We start from the raw sequence: 19,083 nt of genomic DNA on the forward strand, positions 1-19,083 counted from the left end.
AGGGAAAAAGTGAGAAAAACAAAATGAAATAAAGTAAAATAAAATAATAAAAAGGGGGAAATAAGAGAGAGAGAGAAAGCATAATTGGTACTGAGATAGAAGCAAGAACTTAGGGGCAGTGGGGAGTCAATTTTTAACTATAATTTTTAGCTGACAGATTGCAAAACCTGAATATAAAAGCTGATATATTTTAATTGTTATATTATGATGGGTTGAGGTTTGAGTTACATTAATTTGCGTTATTTGTTATACTGTGTATTTAGATATGATTTGGTTGAATATCATTTCAGATTTATGTTTTTGCTTTTGCCTTTTTGTCTTTTTTCTTTTCTAGCTCTTCAATATGGTTTTGTATTATTTTGATTGTGTATATAATCATTGATTAATGTCTTTTGTTCCTTTTTTCTTTCTTTTTTCTTCTTCCTTTTCGTTACTAATACTTTTATTTCTTCTGTATTTGTCTGTATTTGTGTTATGAAATTGAAATAAAGGCTATTTTACTATTTTAAAAAAATTCCTTCCAGCAGCACCTTAGAGACCAACTAAGTTTGTCATTGGTATGAGCTTTCGTGTGTATCTGAAGTGTGCATGCACACGAAAGCTCATACCAATGACAAACTTACCGTAGTTGGTCTTTAAGGTGCTGCTGGAAGGAATTTTTTTATTTTGTTTCGACTACGTCAGACCAACAGGGCTACCTACCTGTAACTCTGAGGACAGTGTGAGAACCAAAAAAGTTTAATCTCAACGACCCAAGGACGGTTCGGATATGCAGCAAAACTGGCTACACGTGCACACCCAAACTACAACTTCCAGGCGGCACTAATACAGTATATGAACAGGAAGACGACCGATAGAACGAACGTCACCTCATGAGCGGCGGGCGAAGGCGCAACAAGCTGCCCGCAATTCCCCCTCTGGCCATTAGGTGACGCCACTTAAAAGATGGGCGCGCGGGGTTCAGCTTTCCCGTCGTACCTCACGCTGCGCCCGAAGCCTGGCTGGGCCTGGACCCTGACGGGAGTTGTAGTCCTCGGAAGCGGACTCGCTTCCCAGCGTGCCGCGCGCAAAGCCCGCGCGCTCGCTCTCTCCCTCTCCTCTTCCAGCCTCTCTCGCAGTCGGTCTTCTTACTGAGGAGGAGGCGGCGGCGGTGGCTTGAACGACAACGACCTGGGCACGCGGCAGCAGGGGGCAGCGGCAGGAAGGGCTCGAGGCCGGGCGGTGTCGTCGTCGGCTGTGAGGAGAAGAAGAAGGCGCGCCGCGGCGGCGGCGACGGCTCAGTCCGACCATGTCGGGCGAGGAGGAGGCGGCCGAGCTGACGATCGCGGAAGATGTGGTCGTGAACAAGTACAAGATGGGGGGAGAAATAGCCAACCGTGAGTATGGCCCGGCGGCGGGAGCCGTGGGGTTGGGTGGGCGGGCCTGGGGCCTGGGCGTCGGGCGCCCGCCAGCCTGTGGAGCCCTCAGGGCGGGGGGTGAGGAGGCGAGCTGTCAGGCAGGGCAGGTTTGCTGGGGCGGCCCTGCTTGGGGGGGGGGGTTGTTGTTATCTGCTATTAGCTCCCGGGTGTAGAGTGTGTGTAATATTGCCTAGTAAAATGAGTGCGTGTGTGTGTGGCTGGTCGGTCGTCAAGGCTTGGGGTGAAATATGACCTGGGGGTGGGGGTGGGTTTTTTTTGTTTTTTGTTTGCTCCCGGCTCGTCTGGGTTGAAGTTGAACTCTTGTTAATGGAGGGAGAGTGGAGGACGGGGGGGGGAGAGAAAAAAACTTGGAGCGACTTGTCTCCCCCTCGCCGCCAAAAAAAAGAGCGATTTTGGGGGACGTGGGATACTTCCACTCCCTCCCCCGAGAGCCGTTGCCCTTGATAGGTAAGCTGGGAGAGCCGCCCGGCACATGGTGTACTTTCCTTTCTCCTTTCTTGCCTCGGTCAACTCGGAATCTCTAGAAAGCGTTTTAAGGGCTAATTTTAGTCCACTGCCCGCCATTGGGGTGTGTGTTTTTCCCCTCGAAGGGGAAAAGCTCGTTAAGAATAAAAGAAAGCATGTGCATTTAAAAAAATAAATAAAGTTATGTGTTTTGGTTATTTTGAGAGAGGGGCAGGGGAAGAATTGGTTGATCCACGATCCCCTGGGGGAATGGAGCCGCCGTCCTCCAGGAACTGTAAGGCACATGGTCTGCGACTTGCCATGTGCTGCTGGCGCTCTCTCCCGTTCACTATCTTCCGACATCCTGGCTTCCTCCCAGGTTTCCCCTTTTGTTTAAGGGAGGTTTTCTGCTTCGGATCGGATCACCTTCTTCGGGGAACTCTAGGAAGTGGATTGTTAGGATTACAACGAACTAGGGAAAAGGGGAAACAGCTTTTGCAACTCAGCTCTCAACTGCCTGTGTTGGAGGGAGTCATTCCCTGTAGCAAACCGCATATATCTGTACCTCACAGTTGACTTTTGTAGGCCTGAGCATTTACAAAGTGTGAGCACGCACACACTCTCATATTGGGTAGAGAAATACCTTTGCCTGCTCCATTAAATTTTAAAATGCTGCGTCAGGCTTCCAGTTTTTTCAATTTATTTTTTGTGCTGTGAAGGAAGAAAGCAGTTTGTTCAAAGATAAGCTTGCCCTATTGACTGCTTAATTGATGGTACGAGTGCATACTGTAATGTGAAGCTTTTGAACTCAGGAATCCCAGTGGTCTATCCTACATTTGGGATTTACCAAAATCTGGAATGGGATACTTTTTCTTAATGTCATTTACAAACTTCTGCAAACTTTCTAGCTAAATTTGAAGGTTAAAAATACTGGCGACTTAACACCAGATCTCAGCTTTACCATAGAGTTGCAGAATGCACATGGGACAAAACTGTCTCAGCTCTTCTTATGAATGGAGTTAACATTCTTTTCCTTGTTCTCTTCAGCCGATAGGTTAAGATAACATGAAGCAGTTCTTGAAACTTCTGTATTAAAAGGATGAGGATTAAATATTTATGCAAACTTAACTTGAAGAATTAAAACACAGTTTTTTGCCAGTTGTTCCGTAACCTCAGTCCATTGGTTTTATAAAGCTCAACACAAAATATGTTGCAGATACAACAACATGGGTAAAAGCAATTATCACAAGAACAAACTATGATATGGCATTTGAAGACTTATAAAATATACATTAAATTAAATTGTTTTAGACCAGTTTAACCATTGCCCACCAAAGCTAGCTCAGGCAAAAATGTATTGTATTGTTTCTGGAATATTTTCTGGCTTTAGAGAAAACATTACCGGTACCATTTTTCTGATGAGGACACCTTAATTAGATGAGACAGAATCCTCAGCCAATGTTTTTCTCTTTGGCTCACATGCTTTCCATAAATGAAACCATGAAAGACTAGGTGTGCTTTAATCTTAGATTCTCATTAAATGTGAGCATTCTATAGTATTTAAAATTCAAAGTTTCTATAGAGGTAAGGTTGATTAGATTAGAATACGTACTTGGATGGAAAGTTTCTTGGGGACAGAAAGATGCAGGTTTGGAAAAACTACTGCAACCTGTTGTGACCTCATGAGGTAGAGTAGACTTTAGGAATCAGAAGACATTATTAGAGATTCTCAGTTCCCTAAATGGTATAGGTAAGAGTATTCTAATTCAATAGGCATGCAACAATGAAATTTAAAGTACATTTTGTAGGCAGTTGATGTGGGAATAGAACCTGGATGCCTTGGAATCTAGCAGTGCAGTGTTAAGAAACTGGAATAGAAATGCTGGGAGCCAAATGGCTTCTGGGACCTTTATTGTTAAACTCCTTAGCATTAAGTCTATCCTTAACATGTATTTGCTTTGAAGCCTCAAAGTATATTTCAGTAATACTTGAGTGTCAGCCAGGTACAAAAAAATGGCACCTTGACTTTTTCAGGCGCTTCAAATGGAGAATCTTTAGGCGCAAAATGTGCCTGGCACCCTGCTAATTTTGAACCCTGCTTCAGTGTGAAAAGTTGAGCTATCAATGTTAAATACACTTTCTGAGCTGCGTAGTGTGGCATAGCTTTATGCAACTGTAAAGTGTATTAAAATATTCAGTATGGAGTTTTATCTTTAATTACAGGAGTCCTGCGGACTGTGGTAGAAGCAGCTAAGCCTGGAGTGTCGGTCCTCAGCTTATGTGAGAGAGGGGATGCCATGATTATGGAAGAGACTGGCAAAATCTTTAAGAAAGAGAAAGATATGAAGAAAGGTAACACAATTTTCCAGCTTTATTTTTGACATACACATCATACTGCCTCATTTAAATTACATTCATCATTGAATAGAATTAATTGTAGAGTGATGTGGATTGTGGAGCGTGAGATGCAGCAGAAGGACCAACTGCCACCGGCAGACCCAGCCCAGATTTCCAGTGTGACTTGCTGCAGGTTGTTCCAGTGCTTATAGGCTTTTAGGCTTCTGTTAGTTTGTATTCCAGATCTGAATTATTTGTTCCCTTTTGGGCAGATAAATTATACTTCTGAACATCAGGCATTCCATTTTTGTCTAGCTGGAAGCAGTGTAAAAATGCTGCTCACATTTCTGGCAGCTCATGAAATCCAGTTAACTGGAAGGGGAGGATTTGAAATTACTTTTGTTCTGCCCCTAATGGGGTTGATTCAATACTTCGACACCCAGCACATAATTTTCTTTCCCTCTTCTTTGTGTACTTTGAAGTCTGGCAAAAAAAACCCACAAATTTTAAATTGATATGAAACCAACCCATGCTAGATTGCTTTGGGATTTCAGAGTGGCAAAAAAGTATAAAATAAATATTAGCCTTGAGGATATAGGGTCAATGCCGTTTTGAGGACTGTAGCATTATATGAATGGGGGTGGCACTGTGGGTTAAACCACAGAGCCTAGGGCTTGCCGATCAGAAGGTCGGCGGTTTGAATCCCTGCAATAGGGTGAGCTCCCGTTGCTTGGTCCCAGCTCCTGCCAACCTAGCAGTTCGAAAGCACATCAAAGTGCAAGTAGATAAATAGGTACCACTCCAGCAGGAAGGTAAACGGCGTAAGCAGCTTTGTCATGCTGACCACATGACCTGGAAGCTGTACGCCGGCTCCCTCGGCCAATAACGCAAGATGAGCGCTGCAACCCCAGAGTCGGTCACGACTGGACCTAATGGTCGGGGGTCCCTTTACCTTTACGAACTGTTTACTTAAAAGTACATTGGCATGAGTTTAAGACATGTTGACTCAGTAGACAAAACCATGAATGGATTTGCCTTGTCATGCATGGTAGTTGGCTAATCTGGATCCATATTGATACCTTGACAAGAAAAATCTGTCTTAATCATGCATAACATCATAAATCTTGGATAACAACATAAATATTAAGCACTATATTGGTGCATATTTCACAAAAGTAAGGGCTGGTAGCAAAGACAAGTGGTCAGGCAGCTTTGCATAGTTGTGGAATTACAGAATTGCAGTATGTCTGAAGTCCCATGAAGCTTTATGCTGGAGGAAGATTTTTCATCTCTTTTCTCCCTCCCCCCCTCCATTTCCTCCCACACAGTTCTTGAGGGTCCAGAGCAGCTTTTTAGGGTCAGTGGGCTGCAAAGGAAAATGGAACTGGTGAAAATCACTCCATCCTACCTCCCTAGGGAGCAAAGTTCCATGCATGGGATCTCTGAATCCAAGCCATTGAATTACTGGCTCTGCAGTAGCATTATGATCTGTTGGAAAAGTAGCACATTACTGTCTGAAAAGGTGTTTCATAAATTATTCCAGGTCACACCTTAAGCCTCTCCCTCTAAGCACTGACCAAGCCCAGCTCATTTTATACTGAGGAAGCTGCCAAAGTTACAAGACAGGTTGGTGCAGCTGCAGCAGCTCTAGTACCACTCACAGTGTCAGCAGAAAAAGGATAACAATCCAACCTAGTCATTATGGGATTGATGTAGTCTTTGAATTACATAGGGCAACTTGTGTCCCAAATCCAAATGTCTGGTTTAGGGACCCATGTTGTGATACTTATTTCTGTCCTGCTTTTTAAAAAAGTTGTCAGAACAATGTCTGATACACAATCTAATCACATTAAAACACTAACACTTATACATACCAGTAACTATTATATTTGTGAGATGGAAAACTGTTACAGGGCTTGTGTAGATTGTATGATCTCATCACTGCTCCCTTTTTTGTGTAGGTATTGCCTTCCCCACAAGTATATCGGTAAATAACTGTGTCTGTCACTTCTCCCCCTTGAAGAGTGACCAGGATTACATTCTCAAAGATGGTGATTTGGTCAAAATGTAAGCAACTCCATTCACTTTCTTGGGTTATCTATTGGCTCACTAACTTTTACCCTCAGCTGTATGTTTTAAGCTGGTCTGCTCAGAATGCAGTATGCTGTATATGGTACCTCTGAGCCAGATCTTTGAGGACCAAAGTTATTGTTGGTGCAGGTATGTGTCTGTTTTTTAGTTTAGTGTGGATTTCCCTTGACAAATGAGACACATTTTAATGGTTCTGCCCTGCTTCCTAAGCAGAGATTGTCACTTTAACGGCTATGGTGCCAACTATTGCATGTACCATAATGGTTTAATAGGGTCAGAATGTGGAAGTAAAGTGCCATGTAAGCAGATTTTTAAAGCCTTTAGTGTTGCAGAAGTTTTCTTATTGTTAACTGTGGTTTAAATCTTTTTCCCTTTTCATGTTGCAGTGACCTGGGAGTCCATGTTGATGGCTTCATAGCAAATGTAGCTCACAGTTTTGTCATTGATGCATCAAAGGTAAATCTCCTGCATGTGGCTTTGAGTAGCATGTGCACGTGCTACTTTCAAGACAGGCTTGGCCCCAGTAGGGGGAAATAATATGAGCAGCATCCTTAAGTAGAACTGGCTTGCTAGTTATTCATTTGCAGCTATAGCTACTAAGAAGTAGGATGGGTCAATGTTCTGAAAGTATGTAATACAAATATCATACTTGTATAAAGTGTTCCATATGTTCTGGGCACAAACAGAATGTGTTTCCTATTTGGGTTTGCTGGATTTTCATATCACTTTTAAGGACATTTCTTTTATGCAACACTTAGTGCTGAGAATGTTTGTCCTGGGTAACTTTGCTCATTGCATTATCTGCAAGGGGTTGCGTTTCTTGATGTATAGTGGCAATCCATCCCATTGCCAAGAATGTGGGACAGCTGTATTGATCAGTCACTCCATCGGGTGCTGTACATTAATGTGTAACTTCTTAAATGGCATGTCCTGTTCAACTTGGCCAAAGTTGCAAGCTAAGTAAAATTCTAAATTATCATAACTGCAGCTCTTCAAAGTATGCAAGGCAAAATAAATTAATAATAATATACTATATTCCTGGAAAGGCTGCATTAAAATAAACTTTTGAATTTCTACACAATTGCTGGAAACGTAGCCAGATTTTTTGGGTCACTTTGGTGTCTCAAGCATTCTGGTGTGGATTGAGAACTCTTGTCAGTTTGGTTTATTTAACTATAGCTCATGCTGATTTAGCATCTAAGGCAAAAGAAAAGAGTGACTTGTAGGGCTGGATAATATTTGAATCCCATTTGTGAATTAAGGGAGTGGCAAAATACTTTCAGCAGCCTTCCAAACACAGGTGCTCTCCATATCTTTAGGACTTCCAACTCCTTTGTTTCCTTGTAAGCATGGCCAGTGTTCAGAGACTGTAGGAGCTGTAGTCCAAAACATGTGCAAGTTATCTGATTGAGAAGGGCACAATTCAATCAGTTAAACACTTTTAAAAGCCCTATTGAATCCAACAGGATGGGATTCAGATAAGACTTAAACCCTTTCACTGGAATCAATGGGACAAGAGTGCTTAATTTTAGCTCGTTTACTCCATTCATATTTTGTGCAGCTGTACTGTGTCTTTAGGATTTGTCAATGAGAAAACTCTTGGCACTTTTCACCCCTTAGGAGTAAATGCTTATATGAATATTAGTTTTCTCCTACCATTTCAGGAAACTCCAGTGTCAGGTCGCAAAGCTGATGTCATCAAAGCTGCTCACCTCTGTGCTGAAGCTGCTCTGCGTTTGGTTAAGCCTGGAAACCAGGTGACAATGGGTGGCTACTTTTTACATGAATTGGTTTCATGTTTCAGGATGGGTGACCAGAGGTTATGACCACAGATCCAAACCTCAACTTACTCTGAACATACAAATAAAAAATCATTGGCTTACTCTGGGAAGAGTTATTAAACTGTTCTAAGGGCAGCTGGCCATAGATAACAGAAATGCTCTCTGGAGTGAGGAGGTCTTTGCTTGTGAAAAGGTAGTAGTTACTGAAGAGTTTGTATTTTCATTAGTCTTTCTGCAAATGGCTGAAGGTTCTTGGGTATTTCCTCCCCCCCCCCCGAACATGATAAGAAGTATTTGGCAGCTGAGCATTTGTTTAGTCTAATGACAATTTTAGGACAGGATGTAGAAAGTTCTGCTTTTCCCTTCCAGTAATGCCCTCCTAGTCTCAGGCAGTATGTTTATGCTGCAGCATTGAAAACAAGAAATTTTAGATTTTATTACATTATTATTGACGATTAATCTCTGCCTCAATTATATAGCATATATAACCATTTCAGTGGTAATTCTATTCAGCTTCTCACCATTAAAAGTTCTGTATGAAAAGATCATTGTCATTTACAGTGCCTTGTACAGTATACTGGAATGTTTAGGCCGCTTCTAATGCTGAACAACTTTCTGTTGAAGGCTTGGAATTTATAGGGTTTTTTTTACTGTGCGGGGAGGGGGGAATACATTTATGATCTGCTTCTCCAAAATAATAGCCAGTGTTGGAGCCATTAAACTGAGTTGATCACAGGTTTCACTGCAGAATATGATCCAATTCAGCTTTAAATGCCAATATTGATCCTTTTCCAATAGAATTCACAAGTGACAGATGCCTGGAACAAGATAGCTCATTCATTTAACTGCACACCCATTGAAGGTAAGGATTAGCTAACTGAACAATGAAATGAGACAGCAGAAATAGAAGAGCATTTAACATAGCAATGATCCTTCTTTAGAGTTTGAAAGTATTGGAAGTGTTAGTAGTTGTTGTGAGGATAGCACATCTGCTTTTGATGTTTGGATTACTTTGGTATAACATGCTTGTAAATAAATATTCTCTTTAGAGCTCCTGGGATGCTTCACTGTACAAATTACTCCTGTGCTTCTAGCCTGCCCATCTGGCTAAAAGAACTGACTGCTTAAATTTGGGGTCACAGTTTAGGGCACAGGGTAATATGCTTTGAGGAACTTTGTTAGAAACTGAAATAGATGATCAGGGTATTAAGCTGAACTATTCATATTGCTTTTATTTTGTTGATTGCACCAAAGTCAAATAAGTCACCTTTGGGAGCAGTTTACAAAATAAGCTCACTGTAGGCAATAGCAAGAGAAAAGAAATGTGCTGTTTTAGTGATGTGTTATGGAAGTGTTCTCGGCCACCAGTCTGTTAAGGTATTAGGCCACCCTGCAAAAAAATGTGGTTCTAAGGTTAGATTTTTTTCACATACAATGTCTTGTAGATCTGTGGTGTGCCTATGTAGGAAAAAAAATGTCAGCACAGTGAGGAGGAGGCTGCTCAAGCTGTCAAGGGAATCTAAGCTACTGTTTTGGAAACATTCAAGTGTTATAATCATCCAGTCACTGGCAGCACTTTATGAAACTAAACAGAGCTCCTTTCTCTCAAGGTCAAGCCTTATTTCTCTCTCCACCAGCCCCCTGCCAATAGAAAGGTGTTATTTCCTTGCTCAAAGCTTGTGGTGTGGAGGGCAGATAAGACATGGCTTTCCCTAGATTGAATCTTAAATATTGAAGATGTGCATCAAAGCAGGAAGGAATGCTTTGGTGTACTGATCCAGATTGTGTCAGAGGGTGGTATGGGGAAGAGAATAAATAGAATGGACAAATTGCTCTGGGCACATCATTTGTCTTTGGATGAGCAGGAACGCTTTGTTTGGTGACCCTGGATGTTAGAAGTCCCTGTAGTACTCTCTGACACAGTGTTTCAGGCTTGAAATGGAAAGGTCTTTTTAAAAGTCCCAGGTTAAATATGTCACCTTTTTTAAGGGCCCATTTAACACTTCTAAGCTTTCTTCCTGCATAGTACAAAATCCATGGGCTTCTAAGTAGTCTTTCCCTTACTAATTGTGCCCCCTGAAGCAATTTCAAACCCCTGTTGTTTGTGACCTGTTCCCACTCCTGAAGAAATCAGTGGGGACTGGGGCAAGAGGATGCTTTTATTGTGTTGTGTGCTGCCTCTCTCCCTGGATTCAGATGCATACAATAGAGTTGGTAGTTTTTGCAGTGTTGCAACTATCCAGCTGTGCCACAGTCTGCTTGTGAATGAGACCGAAATGGAGATAAACATACAATATTTCAGACCTGCATCTAAAGATTTATTTAGATTTTAAACATGCATTATGAATGAGAGAGTTTAGAAACAGACACGTCATACTTGTGAAATTACCAGTGTCAGAATTGGGTGCAGCTGTCTGTCAAGTGCAAACTCGTCTGCAAATCAGACTCTTAGTGTGCGAGGTACTGGGAGAGTGCTGTTAAGTTCAGCAAGGAGCAAGGAAAGATTGAGGAGCACAGAACTGGAGCATAAAAAGATAAATTGGAGGAAAGGGTAAAGAGATTGTGATGCAGAAAATAGAGATGAAGTTCAGTGTGCATGCTATGCAGTAGAAGGCAAAAGAGAGGGTTAAAATAGTACCGTAAGTTGCAGAAAGAGAAAAGAATATGTTGGTGGGCAGAGGGGAGGAGAAGGTTAACAGAGTAGCCTACGGAGTTGACTCTTAGTTATTTTAAAATCTTTAACTCCTTACTGTAAATAGCTTTGAATTTTTTTATATAAATTAAGCCATTTATAAGTTGACTAAATAAAATAATAATAATGTGGCAAAAAGGCTTTTATTTAGTAGAAATGGTGATGTAACTGTCTTATTAATAAAGCAGCCATCAGCTATTGGAATTGTGAATACCTATCCCAGGCTACACTTAGTGTAAATTTGAAACTGTTTTTTAACAAGCACACGCAGACCTTTGGGCATATGACAAGATGTGTCTCTGATCTTTGTTTTAAAAAAAGAAAGAAAGTGCAGTGCCTTGGATTATCAGCAGTGATTCACTGGCTGCTTTGCAACTCCAGTGCTAATAGATACCCTCTCTTGACAGGGATGCTATCACACCAGCTGAAGCAGCATGTGATAGATGGAGAGAAGACTATCATCCAGAACCCCTCAGACCAGCAAAGGTACATGTCTCTTGTCTGGAATTGTTGCCAAGCCATTTTGTGTTTGTGCCTTTTGGGCAGTAGGAGTGCAGATGTGTTGTAAGATGAAACATGACTTAGAATTAGTATCTTGCTTCATATTGACTCCCAAACAATGTTCAAATGGTGGTGGTCTTCTATTTTCATGTGTGTGTGTGCTTCTTTAAATCTAGAAAGGACCATGAAAAAGCAGAATTTGAGGTCCATGAAGTTTATGCCATTGATGTTCTCATCAGCACTGGAGAAGGAAAGGTAAGTGTCCTTGCTTAACACATGTTCTATAATCAGGTGCCATACAAGTTCGGCAACTTTATCTAAAGTGACAAGGATGTTAACTTCCTGGTTTAGATTGTTTGGTGTAGTGTCTTAAAAGCCAGTTAAGTTGGGAAATGCTCTACATAACCACAATCGTACCCCAAAAAACATCCTTTATCCCCTTTTACTCTTTTGCTACCTTCCTTTTCATCATATAAGTAAATATGCTGCTAAAACTGTCTTTAATGACTTGAATGTCTTTAGGCAAAGGATGCTGGGCAGAGAACTACAATTTACAAAAGGGACCCTTCCAAGCAATATGGTTTGAAAATGAAAACTTCCCGTGCCTTTTTCAGTGAGGTGGAAAGACGCTTTGATGCTATGCCATTCACACTCAGGTACTCTTTGTTTTCTGGTGCATAGATTCCACTTGATAGTTCAATGGTTGAATGGTTCCTACCATTGTAGTCATGTCTCTTGCATGTAAAGTGAAGGGGATGTTTTCTGAGTTATATTGCTTTTCCTAGTTTAAGCTGTGTGTAGAATGCTAGCCTCGTACTACAGGTAATAAGCAGAATTGTTAAGTGCTAAAGAAATCAAAATGTTGTACTAAGAGAAATTGAATTCCACAGCCTATATAAGCTGCGCAAGTGTCTTGCTTATTTTGTAACTGTGGTAACTGCTAACTGGGAAGGGGGCATTGAAACCCTGGGCGCAAGATTTTACTCTGCTATCCCTTGTGAGATTGTTCCAGCATCTCCGTACTCTCTCCAAGTTAAGTGGGGTGGGAAGTTGAGATTAGTAGGGACTTGAATTCTGTGTCCAGTAACATGTTCTATATTTTGTGTGCATCTGCACAATATATAAGCATTCTTTGGTACTAGGACACTGCAGTTCTTATAGTAACCAAAGGATACAGAAAAGCCTACACAAACCGTTTTTTGTTTTTATGTTTGTTCCATACAGGGCATTTGAGGATGAAAAGAAGGCAAGGATGGGAGTAGTAGAATGTGCTAAACATGAGCTGCTACAGCCTTTTAATGTCCTCTATGATAAAGAAGGTAAGCACTTGTGTCTGAATGTCAGAGCAATTTTTGTCTTGCTTTGGGGCTAGGTGGTTGGCTGCTCTGACTAATTATTATGCACTATTTTACCTTTAGAAAGATATGCTGAATTGATGCACTCTTTTGTTGCCCCAATATTTTTCTTGTTGAAAGAACTCTTCTGAGAGCACTTAAATTATAGAACGGAATGTACGTTTTGAATACAGATACATGCTTCATAACAGAGATCTTTGCTTTTTGGTTAAATTTGGGGGATCACAGTTAGAGACTAGGACACATATTTTGTGTCATTTGCAAGAGTGCGCAAATATGCTTGCAAGTGGTAAGCACATCTCTTCACCTAGTAAATACATTTGTGATGAAGGCAGACTGAAGGATGGGCAGGGGCTTGTCTCTGGTTTTGGAAACAGAAGCAGTGATACTTTTTTTTTTTTTTGCTTTGGAGTACTTCTGAAGCCCAGTGCAACTGCAGGGGTGAACACTTCAAGCCTAGAAGAAAGGCTTCATTCCTGCAGTTGTTGTGTTTTAGCAGGTGCTCCAAAGCAGCAAAACAACTCAGTGCTCCTGAGCAACTACTTATCCAGTTAGTTACACTCAATTTTAGAGTGTCTTTCAAAGGAGAGGGGCAGGATTGTTGACAACTACACATTTTGGTTGGACCCCTGGACACTTGCAGTAATATCTTAGACCATTGAGAGATGAGTGTGTGGTTTGCTGCTGCTTGAATAAGAACCTCAACAGTAGTGCTTTTAAAAGTTCAGGTGGGCTAAGGTTAGGTAAAAAGGGAAGGAAACCTGCTCTAATTTGGATACTTGAAATGAACATCTCATGGCAAGTTCTCATACCTGTTTTTCCACTATTGTAGCAGATCTGTCTGAACCAAACCAATCTTACCTCTTGGTTCTTTTTTCCCCCTTGTATGCTTGTCAAACCCTTGATGTAGGCAGTTGTCTAATATGGTGCATGGCTCATCTTTCTCTTCTTTCCCCCACTCAGGAGAGTTTGTTGCCCAGTTTAAGTTCACGGTGCTTTTAATGCCCAATGGCCCCATGAGGATAACTAGCGGTCCTTTTGAGCCTGAACTCTACAAATCAGAATTTGAGGTGCAAGATGCAGATCTGAAGGTCAGTGGAATTACAGTGTTCTTTGTATAAGTGGCCAGAGTTCCAGGAACAAATGTTGTCACAGTAGAGAGAACTGCTTGAGTTTCCTTTTCCCAGTGTAAATGTGATGAGATAAAAATTGATAGTTCTTGTTATTCCCAGTACCTATTCATTACTAAAGCTGGGGAAGGCGTTCCAAGAAAGCAGGGACAAATTTGGGGTCCAAAGTAGGTTTTAACATGTTGAGGGTAGCCCATTAGAGAAGAAGGAAAGCATTTAAAAATAAAGTAAGCTTGCAACTTACACATTTAACTTGCATGCATTCAGCTTTACATGCTTGGAAAAAAGGGAGTGGGCAGGGGGGTGGCAATTCCGCATGCCACTACACCCAATCTGTTTTGACTACAGTGGTAACTCAGGTTACAGACGCTTCAGGTTACAGACTCCGCTAACCCAGAAAAAGTACCTCGGGTTAAGAACTTTGCTTCAGGATGAGAACAGAAATTGTGTGGCAGCAGAGGGGAGGCACCATTAGCTAAAGTGGTACCTCAGGTTAAGAACGGACCTCTGGAACGAATTAAGTTCTTAACCTGAGGTACCACTGTATATGCGATTTTGGCTTTGGGGACAATCCCTGGAACATAATACCCACATAAGTTGCAGGCTTACTGTAGTGTTTCTTTAGAACAGAAGTGGAGAACATTTTTTGGTCAAAAGACCATGTTTCCTCTTGGCCAACCTTCTAGGGGTTGCATGCCAGTGGTGAGTCTTGCCCAAACAAAAGTAGATATGGCAAGCCAAGGTATGCCCCCCCCAAAAAAACCCACAGAGATACTACATATACAGCCCATGCTTCTGTTTCCCACTTCCCAAAATCTGCCTTGAAAGAAGCAATTCTATTTGAGCCAATGAAAAGCTTAATTGTGGTGCCACAATGTTCTTCATGGGATCACAGCAGTGAGCATGCACACGAAAGCTCATACCAATGACAAACTTAGTTGGTCTCTAAGGTGCTACCGGAAGAATTTTTTTTGGGGGGGGGAAGGTGAGAGTTAACTCTTCTATCTCCAGCTATGACACCACCACCCTACAATTAGACTTTGGAAGGGAGGAAATATTCTGTTTGCTTCTACCATGCTTTTTCAAGGCTGTGGCAGGGGAATGAGGTGAGGAGAGGACTCTGTGGGCTGGATGTAGAGGCCCCAGGGACTGTTTCGGGTCCATAGTTCCTCACCCTTCTGGGATTACTGTGTGTCACAAATATCGCCCTGTCGTGCACTGAATGGGTACTTGTATTAACTTTCCATTGACCAGGCAAGATAAGTGCTAAGAAGAAAAAGCCTCCCCTCCCCTAGCTTTTGTGCCTTTTTTTAAGTACAAAAATGTTTCAGGTATGTGAGATATCGTGTTTAAGCCATTTGCTTCTTCTTTCTAAAGAGCTAGTAAAGTTTTTTTGTTGTGAATTGTAATGAGGTGTAAGAACAAGATGAGTGAGTTCATAGAAAGCTGTTTTGAATTAAAACCAAAATGATTTTGAAGGCTGTTTTACACAAAGGAAACATGCAACTCCCCTGCCCCTTGCAATTCTTCTTTCCTCTTCTTAGGAAAATTTAAATGACAATTTTATAAGCTTGTAATTTCTAAAGAGGCACTGTGAGGCTCCCAGACTCACTACTGTTGAGTAATTCTCTGCAAGCAGGTGAAACTAGAAGTTGCTGGCTCCAAAGGATGCATAGCTCAGCTTTATGTGAGGCTAATTGTTAGTCCCAATATGTGCCAAGCATTCTAGGACTGGCTGCATTCCTTTATGGCTGGCAGTGATTTTCCCTTCCTTGTTGTCTTAGAAGTAATCGCACTCTAGGTATCTCCTTTTGCTTCTGACATTTTTCCCTCTTCCAGGCACTCCTACAAAGCTCAGCAAGCCGTAAGGCCCAAAAAAAGAAGAAAAAGAAGGTACTTGGTTGTGTTTGTGTGCTAATCTCATTACATTTTTAAAATATTGTAACCTGCTCTGAGGTTTAAAAATCTGTGGACAGATTTTTAAAATATTATTATTATTATTATTATTATTATTATTATTATTATTATTATTATTATTTGTTACTATAAATTGTGTTGTTGCCATCATATGGCTCTTGAAGACGATGAGACCTCAGATTACTATGTTGATGCCTCAGCTCAGAGGTGGGGAACTTCTGGCCTGTTGGCCTATTTAGGCCTGGCCATATGGTCTGCGAAGGTATTTTGGCCAAGCCACACCCACCTACCCAACACCTGGTGTCATGTATGATGTCAGATGAGGGGCAGGTACAGGCAGGACTTGGACAAAAGGGCCTTTGCAGGCACCACTGTTGGTGGTGCCTGCAAACCCCCTCGCTCAGTACTTCCCAAGCACTTGACAATCAGCTGATGAGAAATTTCATGCAAACCTTACAAAGAAAAATCCAACTTCATATGGTTTTGGGCAGACATTCCTTTGAAAGCTGAAGTGTCCTCTTTAAAACTGTTAATAACTGAACTATTTAATGCTGTGTCTGGTTTTTTTTGCAAACTGTTCCTTTCCCCCCTAAGTATTAGCTTCAGTTTCAGTTAATATCTCCCCCTTTGTTCCTCTAGGCCTCCAAGAATGCCGAGAACGCCACAACAGGGGAAACAGCAGAAGAGAATGAGACTGGTGACTGAACAGCTCTGACCGCCTCTGCGTAGCACCTGATTCTTTCTCTCACATGCCCCAACTCAAAACAAGAGAAACAAATATCCATTTACGGCTGTTTGTCTCATAGGACCAAATGACAAATAGCCTGGACTTCCCACAGAGTGTAACCAGTTGTGACTGACTTTGCCACTGAGGGAGGAGTCTCTTGGCCACTTCAGAATACTTTTAAAAGTATGAAATAATAAAATCAGGAGTAAAAACTAGCCTACATCCAGTCTTTATAGCCTTTGATACTACTTATGCTCATTAGAGGTGAACAAATACAGTTCTGAGTTTTCCTCTAGTTCTCCTCTCCCCCGCCCATTCCTTTTTACAAGTACTCTTGATTCCTCTGAAAAATCCTCAAGTTTCTTTTCACAACTGAAGTTAAAAATGCAAAAGCTCTTGGGTTTAGAATTTCATTACATGCAGTTAATGTAACTTGCATGCCTTCTTGCTATAATAATCTTCAGTCATTTTTTTTCTGGCTTAAACCATGTAGGACATTCTTAGGGTTCTTTTGTGTGTGTGTTTCTTTTTAAACTATCAACCTTGTATTTTTAAAGTTGACAGGAAGCTGGTTTAAAGATCATTCTCCGAGTAGATAGCTTGTCTTCGTAAAGATTCTACATTTCTTTTAATTTGTGTGATTTTTTTTAAAAAAAAATAATTACCCCAGTGCAAAAATGTGGTAACTCTCTTACAAATCCTTTGAGACAAAACTAATACCTGCAGCTTCCTCCCTCTAGTTTTCATTTGACATTTTATTCATCTGCACTTGTCTGTTGCTTTTTGTGGACTAAAGATGGTTATCCAGTGGTTATCCATCTGCTAACAGGAAGAACCTGTCAGTGGAATAGAGAAGGCAGGCAATTTTTTCGCTATTTCCCCTCTCCTTTGCAGCCCTCTGTGCTCCTCAGATCTGCTCTGGAAGGTCGCCCAGCCTTCTGGAGCAGATTTAAGGGGTTGCAGGGGTTGTGTGGAAAGAGGGAATAGCCAAAAATTGCCTGTCTTCCCTATTCCACCGACAGATTGCTTCAGTCAGTGCATGGACACTTGGATATTTCCATTCAACTTGCCACTGCTCAGGTTGATAAGTCGTATAAAGTAGGATTTTTCAGAAGAATTCCCTCCAAACATCTTTTTTACATGAATGAATGCAATGCTACGTAAGTGGTTGGACCTGGTATAAGCTCTTTGTGGGAATCACTTTTCTATAGTATGTCTTTTTAAATTGTCCAATTGAATTGTATATGATTGTGGGATTTTTTTTCTATTGTATTCCTAACCAGGTCCCTGTCTAAGACACTTACTGTAGCTGAATTGAAGACCTGTCTTGTTAGGAGGGGGAGCTCTTATGCTCTCTGGCAGGCAAAGTCCTTCTTGACCAATACATCTGGATTTCAAATATATAAAAATTTTTTTTAAAAAATTACAGTTACTACCAAAGTTTTAAGTCCATAAAAGGAAATAAACACATGTCTTTTTTCCCCTGAAAAACCTTTTCCATCACTCTTTGTAAACTTTCTACTTTTGATTTCTACTCTGTTCTCTTGCTCTTTTGTAAGGGTTGCTTTCAGTGCTGCATTTGGGAGGTAAAATTGGGAACATGTTGAGCGGAGGCTGAATCGTATGAAAGTGAGCCTGGAGGATCATGCACAAGACTTGCAATTAACTGCCATTTTAGTTTTGAACTGCTCCCATTTTGTTAACCATGAACAAGGGAGGGGGGAGAACTTGTTCAAACGAGGAATATTTTAGCATTTATAAGTAAATATGTTTTCGTACCGCCTTTCCATAAAGGAAAGGCTTGAGTTCAGCCACATTACCAGTTTATAAACCACTAAGACTTGCTGGCGGTTAATTTAATTTTCTATCTTTATTTTGAAACTTCAAGGCAATTGTATCTCTTGATTTGAAAAAAAAATGCATTTGGAAATTTTGGAAGAAAATTCCCACAAACTGTTCTGTAACTTGATTTTTTTCCAAATAAAATTGATTAGTGACACCTCTGGATAGATGAATGGGTCTACTATGTTGAGGGGGTGGAGGGATCTGGAGTCTTTCGGACCTAAATGTGGAATGCATGAAGAAATGTTCCATCTTTTATACATTTATTAGCCATGATGACAGAGGATGTTAAAATGTTGAATTCTCTTGATGATTCTAAACTGCTGTAGTCTCCAAAGTTCTAAATATCCAGAACATGCTGAAAATCTTTAGGAGTGCAGCTCTCCTGGTTAGTGTGTGTGTAGTGGTTAAGAGCGGTAGACTCGTAATCTGGGGAACCAGGTTCGCGTCTCCGCTCCTCCACATGCCGCTGCTGGGTGACCTTGGGCTAGTCACACTTCTCTGAAGTCTCTCAGCCCCACCCATCTCACAGGGTGTCTGTTGTGGGGGAGGAAGGGAAAGGAGAGCCGCTTTGAGACTCCTTCGGGTAGTGATAAAGCGGGATATCAAATCCAAACTCCTCCGCCTCTTCTTATATCACCTTACTGATTAGCAGCTTTTGGGAGGGTAGATGGTAGTATTATTACATTATCTCTTCATTTTAATGTCCATGAAGGAGACGTAAGCATTATTTAAGTCTCTATTGCAGGAAGCAGGAGTGGGGAACCTGTACCTCTCCAGGTGTGTTTGAGCCCAAACTCCCATCATTCCTAGCCACCATAACCAGTGGCCCCTGATGATGGGATTTG

General features: G+C 41.3%; 1 protein-coding gene across 1 annotated transcript; it reads left to right on the plus strand.

Annotated features, from left to right (window-relative positions):
- Window positions 1-1,114: 1,114 nt before the first annotated feature.
- On the plus strand, window positions 1,115-18,398 carry PA2G4 (proliferation-associated 2G4). Its single transcript, XM_035103954.3, has 13 exons — window positions 1,115-1,376; window positions 4,086-4,214; window positions 6,161-6,266; window positions 6,677-6,746; window positions 7,955-8,047; window positions 8,870-8,933; window positions 11,171-11,249; window positions 11,441-11,519; window positions 11,787-11,920; window positions 12,489-12,583; window positions 13,583-13,710; window positions 15,589-15,642; window positions 16,306-18,398. The coding sequence occupies exons 1-13, from the start codon at window positions 1,289-1,291 to the stop codon at window positions 16,369-16,371; spliced, it is 1,185 nt and encodes a 394-aa protein (XP_034959845.1). The 5' UTR covers window positions 1,115-1,288; the 3' UTR covers window positions 16,372-18,398.
- The last annotated feature ends 685 nt before the right edge of the window (window positions 18,399-19,083 follow it).

The sequence above is a fragment of the Zootoca vivipara genome, chromosome 2, assembly GCF_965207765.1.
Source record: "Zootoca vivipara chromosome 2, rZooViv2.hap1.1, whole genome shotgun sequence".
Classification (NCBI taxonomy): Eukaryota; Metazoa; Chordata; class Lepidosauria; order Squamata; family Lacertidae; genus Zootoca; species Zootoca vivipara.